We start from the raw sequence: 5,776 nt of genomic DNA, 5'->3' as shown, positions 1-5,776 counted from the left end.
GTACAAAACCTTGTCGAAACGTTGTACATTTCCTGTTATGTTAAAGTTTTTCTTCATTACCCATTAAAGCCGTCTCCAACCATTATACGTACATAAATCCCTTTTTAATAATTATTTTACACCATAATGCATTTTGAATCCTTCAATATCGTAATGCACTGAATTGGCTAGGAATATGTAGGTTGAACAAAAAGTCACAGACGTCTGTAGCGCCGTTAGTTGTCTCTGCATAAATGAAAATATGAATCATTTATTGTGATCAGAAAGTGAAATCACAGTGAGACGTTTGCTTCATCAGTATGGTGTAGATTGGAACGGTGATTACCCGTTTACATTGCAATGAAAAACAGGACCGTTCACTATTAAGTCAGTTTGAGTACGTTACTGTTGTGCTAAGGATGTTGTTTTCACAGTAGACCTGCAAGTAGATATAACGGCTCATGGAATATATGTTTATACTTAAATCGTACCGCCTGAACCTCCCTGATGGCATCCCTGTGAAAATTTTAATCGACTAATTTTAAAATTCCTGTCAATAAAATTGAATAAGAAATATAGTTTGTTTTTTTCTTTTTGTAAATAAATGTTTTTCCTACTTTACAGTGAATGTTGTTTGTTTTGTTTTAGTTCAAAGCTATACAATAACTTATCTGCTCTCTCCATCCATCCCTGAGAAGTTAACCCCCGAATCTTAGCTTTATGAGTAAAGATACCGCTGACACACTGAGGGACAACAGAACAACCTTGTTTTACGGACTATGACGTTAAAATACTGAAGTACGTCAGTGGATTTTCTCTAAAATACATTGATGTTCTTATATATGGTTTGTCAAGTGTCAGAAAAATTGATGGTGAGCTAAAGAGCAATAACAAAATATTTGACGAAATAGAAGATAATAATTTTGTATTTATTTCAAGGAGAAGAAAAAACGAAAAAACTGAGGCGGAGTTAAAATAAAGATCACTACTAGTTTTTCGAAACATTATGTTGTTATTATTAATAATTTCTGATAAAAAGATAAGCTAACTATGTAAATCGGAACTATAAAGAAACTTGGAGAATAATTAAACTAATACTATATAAAAAAAACTACAAGAAGTACACATTACTTTAAATCATTACCAAAAAAATACTAAAACCTATAATTATCAGAATGTATTGAACCGTCTAATTAGTTTTATTAATTAAATTGCTTGCCATGTAATTTACTATTATTAATTTTTGCATTTTCGAAGAAACAAGTTCGATGACGTTCTGCCTTATTTTGATATGCAACTTTTCCATTAGTGTAACGTGTGTACGAAATTAAAATATTAAGTGATATGAGTAATGTTGATATAGACTTTGTTTTAAAACTAATTTGATGTTTTTTCAATATGTTTGTTTCATGAATCTTAGAGTTCCGATGTTAAGTTTCCGAAACAATAATAATAACTTAAAAAGTATCAATAAACTGTAAACAACTTTATATGTAAAAACAGACATTCGTTCTAGCTCCTGGTATTGTTCGTGTAACAGTTGTAATGTATGAAGTCATCTTTTATATCGCAAATAAAATGAGCTGATTCCCCACGTATGAGATGGGAATGGCAAAACGACTGGGGATCGGAAGTTCTATAGTTTGAAATGTGATACGCCAGTGAACACGCTTAGCTTTGCTAGCTGTGGGTGTGTTATAAAAGTTGCAGTCAATTCCGGTATCCAATTAAAATTTGCTATATAGGCAGCTGGTGCTGCTGACTGTTTACCCTCACTCTGATCAGCAGCTCTAATTTAAGGACGGATATGCTTGAACCTTATGGTCTCTGAATTGGCCGTTTTGCCTATGTGTCAAATACAATGCCATTTTTGGCTGCGACTCTATAAAAAATAGCAATAGAATTTGTTAACTTCCTCCTCTCTTAAGTCATGACCATAACTTCTTTTCCAGGTTACCCTCTTACCAAGCTACAAAAGTCTATCCTTTACTTAAGTATATTTGACTATGACCGATTTAGTCGTGATGATCCGATTGGTGATGTTTATCTTCCGCTTACTGACGTGGACTTTTCCGAAAAACCTTGCTACTGGAAATGCATTAGGCCAGCTGAAGACTCGAAGGTGTGTATCTAAACAAATTGATGTAGTTTCTAACCGTTTATAATTTATCACCCAAAACATAACCCAATTAATATCAAACTAGAAGATAATTGGAATGCAATTTTTTTACTTATATTGAATTTTATTATACAATATTATAGTCTTACCCAAAATGTTTCTGTACTGTTCTATATATTGATGTTATTGTCTATATGCATGGAGTAGTTATTGAGTAGTAACAGAGAAGGTAACATATGATCGGACAAACATGTATGAGTTGTTATTCTGGTCTGTATAGGTTATTTTGAGCATTTATTCGTCAAAACACAGATGCACACCTGTTTTGTATAAAAGGTTGTGATTTTGGTATACTAATATTTTTCGAAAAAGATCAACACTTTGTTCAGTCATCTTTCGTCACCTGCCTGAAGTTATAGGGCGTCAAATTGTTCGACTGTCCAGAAATGGTAAGAAGCAAACCTGACATTGCCAGAACAGACGAGTACCCCCAGTATACTGTATCCAGAATCCTTGAAACTTGTTCCAGAAAAGACTACTGATAGACGCCGAAAAACTATTGCCCGAGATCATAGTGTTTTGATGAGGTTAACAAGTCAAGGTCGAAAGAAGTCTTACAATACCTTACGACAAGAATGGCATGAACACATTCATTCCAGGATATCCAGAAGAACAATGAATAGGAAAACTGGACAAACAAGGTTATTTTGCAAAAAGGGCTATTGGCAAATCAATATTAACCAGAATTCACCGTAGTCACCGTTATACTTGGGTAAGACAGCATGCCAACTTGCAGTTAAGACACTGGCGACATGTCATCTTTTCAGATGAGTCCTGTTTCCTTTCCGGCTTCTTAAAGCTGGTAGTAGGATTCGTGTTCGTCGTTTGCCTGGAAAACAGATGAAGAAACATACAGGAGGTGGTGAAGTACATGTTTGTGCAGCTATTCATCGTGGTGGAAAAGCTGCTCTTCATATTCTCCAGGGAAACGTCAATGATGCCTTTTACAGGCATCACATGGAGACGATATTTCTGCATTGTGCTTGTGCAAGGATTGGCAATAACTTTCCAGGATGACAATGCCACTGCCTACAGAGCACATATTGTACACGATTATCTCGATCAGGAGGACGTTACAAGATTTCCATGGCCAGCAAAGTCTTAAGATTGTAGCTGAGTTGCAGTACCTTCTAGTGACAAATTGGGATGAACTCACGGTGAATTACATCAATAACCTCATCAACAGCATGCCATGTCGTCTTACGCAGGTTATAATAGTACGAGGAGGACCAACCTAGATGTTTAATATGAACTGATATAAGGTTACAGACGCTATTTATAATAATTTAATGTTATATTTTGTCATTATATATGTTTTGATAAGGTTTTCTTGTGATAGGTGAAATGCTGAATTATACGTATTTCTACAGATGTCTGATAAAATTGTTTAATAAATCGTTCATGATGTCCTTAGAATCTGTATCATTATACAAGTTACATATGTTTAATATAACAGGCATTTCTCAGTTTGACAGTGCTAAGTGTATTTGTATTCCATCTTAATAATAATGATCTTATTTGTTACAAAATATGCAAGCATTTTGGCCAAGACTGTATTATTTGTTTGGTTGCAGTTTTGGTCTTGAGAAAACTCGTAAACTACTTTGACAAAGAAAATTATACGATCACTAATGTTGCATTGAATTTTCCAAGCTGAACCAAATTGCGCACATTTACCAATAATCTTGTAAATATCTCTTGTATGTCACAGGGAACGTTGAGCATTAAAGCTTCTAAAAACAGTTAAACAATTACTAACTTATTCAACTATCTACATCCCCAAAACGCATAAAACTTCAAGGCATAATTTCAAATCATATCTCACAATGCATCATGTGGTTAATACATACCTCCTCTTTACGTCTGTGGTTTTAAAGGAGTTCCAGAGGGGGGAGGGGTTATAAAATTTTGTGTTTTTACGAAAATCATTAGAAAGCTATAAAGTGGATTTGTAATTTCTAAAAATAACTCATATAAGCACTGAAATCCCTTTTGAAATGCCAAGAACAAAATCCAAATTAAACTATACTTCGACAGAGCAATTCAAGTTTTTCTTAACGTAAGGATAATCTGATGGTGATAATAGCCATCTATTTCGAACCTTAGTGTAGGTAGAAATGTATCCATCTCATTAATTTACTTAGTTTCTGATGCTATATAAATTATAATTAATGTCTATCTAAAGGATTTAATCTTTGTAACTTAATTAAACAAGTGCGGAAGAAACTGTCATGGGCATCATTTATCCAGATTTTATCTTAATTGGAGCGAATATTACAAAACTGTTTGTACTGTTAAGTATGGTACAGCAGTTTGCCTTTACAGTATATGTTTTTCATAATGGGAGGTAAATGAAGATGACGTTTATAATTTTTGGGTCTTTCTGTTTCCAGCTCGGTGAAATACTGGTAACTTTGTTATACATACCTCGTACTGGTGAATTATCCATAACCCTGGTTAAAGCCAGGAACTTGAAAGCTAAGGACATTACAGGATATTCAGGTAGGTGATAGTGTTAAAATTTTTTTATTGGAGAGTCGAAAGGCAGTTTATTTAGCAATGCAGACTAACCAGCTTATTTAGGAGTTCAAACATCACTAGCTTATTTAGTAGTTCGTACATCACTAGCTTATTTAGTAGTTCGTACATCACTAGCTTATTCATTAGTGCAGACATATTTAACTTATTTAGCAGTACAGACATATCCAACTTATTTAGCAGTACAAACCTAACCAACATATTTCGCAGTACAGACATATCCAACTTATTTAGCAGTACAAACCTAACCAGCATATTTCGCAGTTCAGACATTATTATCTTATTTAGCAGTACAGATATGTCTATTTATTTGTAACTTGTTTGTTTTGCATTTCAGACGTCACTAGCTTACTTAGTACTTTTGACATCACTAGCTTGTTTAGCAGTTCAGACATAACCAGCTTATTTAGCAGTACAGATATAACGAGCTTACGTAGCTTTAGATACATAATCACCTTATTTAACAGTTCAGACATCTCTTGCTTATTTGACAGTAGAGACACAACCAGCTACTTAGCAACCCAGATATCACCAGTCTACCTATCAGTTAAGACAAAACCAGCTCGCTTAGCAATTCAGATTAATCAGCTTACTTATCAATGCATAAATCACTAACTTATTTAGCACAACCAGGTTACTTAGCAGTCCACATATTACCAGCTTACCTATCATTTCGAAGACAACCAGTTTGCTAAGCATTTCAGAAATAACCAGGTTTTAGCAGTTCAATTATAACCAGCTTACTTAGCAGTGCAGGCTTTACTAGTCTATTTAGTAGTAGAAACACAACCAGCTTACTTAGCAGTGCAGGCATTACTAGCCTATTTAGTAGTAGAAACACAACCAGCTTACTTAGCAGTGCAGCATTACTAGCCTATTTAGTAGTAGAAACACAACCAGCTTACTTCGCAGTGCAAGCATTACTAACATATTTAGTAGTAGAAACACAACCAGCTTACTTCGCAGTGCAGTCATTACTAGTCTATTTAGTAGTAGAAACACAACCAGCTTACTTAGCATTGCAGGCATTTCTAGCCTATTTAGTAGTAGAAACACAACCAGCTTACTTCGCAGTGCAAG

At 34.5% G+C, this 5,776-nt stretch overlaps 1 protein-coding gene across 3 annotated transcripts in view; it reads left to right on the top strand.

Moving 5' to 3' along the window:
• LOC106467284 (synaptotagmin-7-like) overlaps window positions 1–5,776 on the top strand; it is a 107,747-nt gene that overhangs the window by 97,310 nt on the left and 4,661 nt on the right. For all 3 annotated transcript variants that reach the window (XM_022395429.1, XM_013927620.2, XM_022395430.1), the window contains 2 exons: window positions 1,932–2,101; window positions 4,552–4,660. In XM_022395429.1, the coding sequence (XP_022251137.1) occupies window positions 1,932–2,101; window positions 4,552–4,660 (279 nt within the window). The remainder of the gene's footprint in view (window positions 1–1,931; window positions 2,102–4,551; window positions 4,661–5,776) is intronic.

The sequence above is a fragment of the Limulus polyphemus genome, unplaced genomic scaffold, assembly GCF_000517525.1.
Source record: "Limulus polyphemus unplaced genomic scaffold, Limulus_polyphemus-2.1.2 Scaffold2554, whole genome shotgun sequence".
NCBI lineage: Eukaryota > Metazoa > Arthropoda > Merostomata > Xiphosura > Limulidae > Limulus > Limulus polyphemus.
This window is presented reverse-complemented; position numbering and strand designations above follow the sequence as displayed.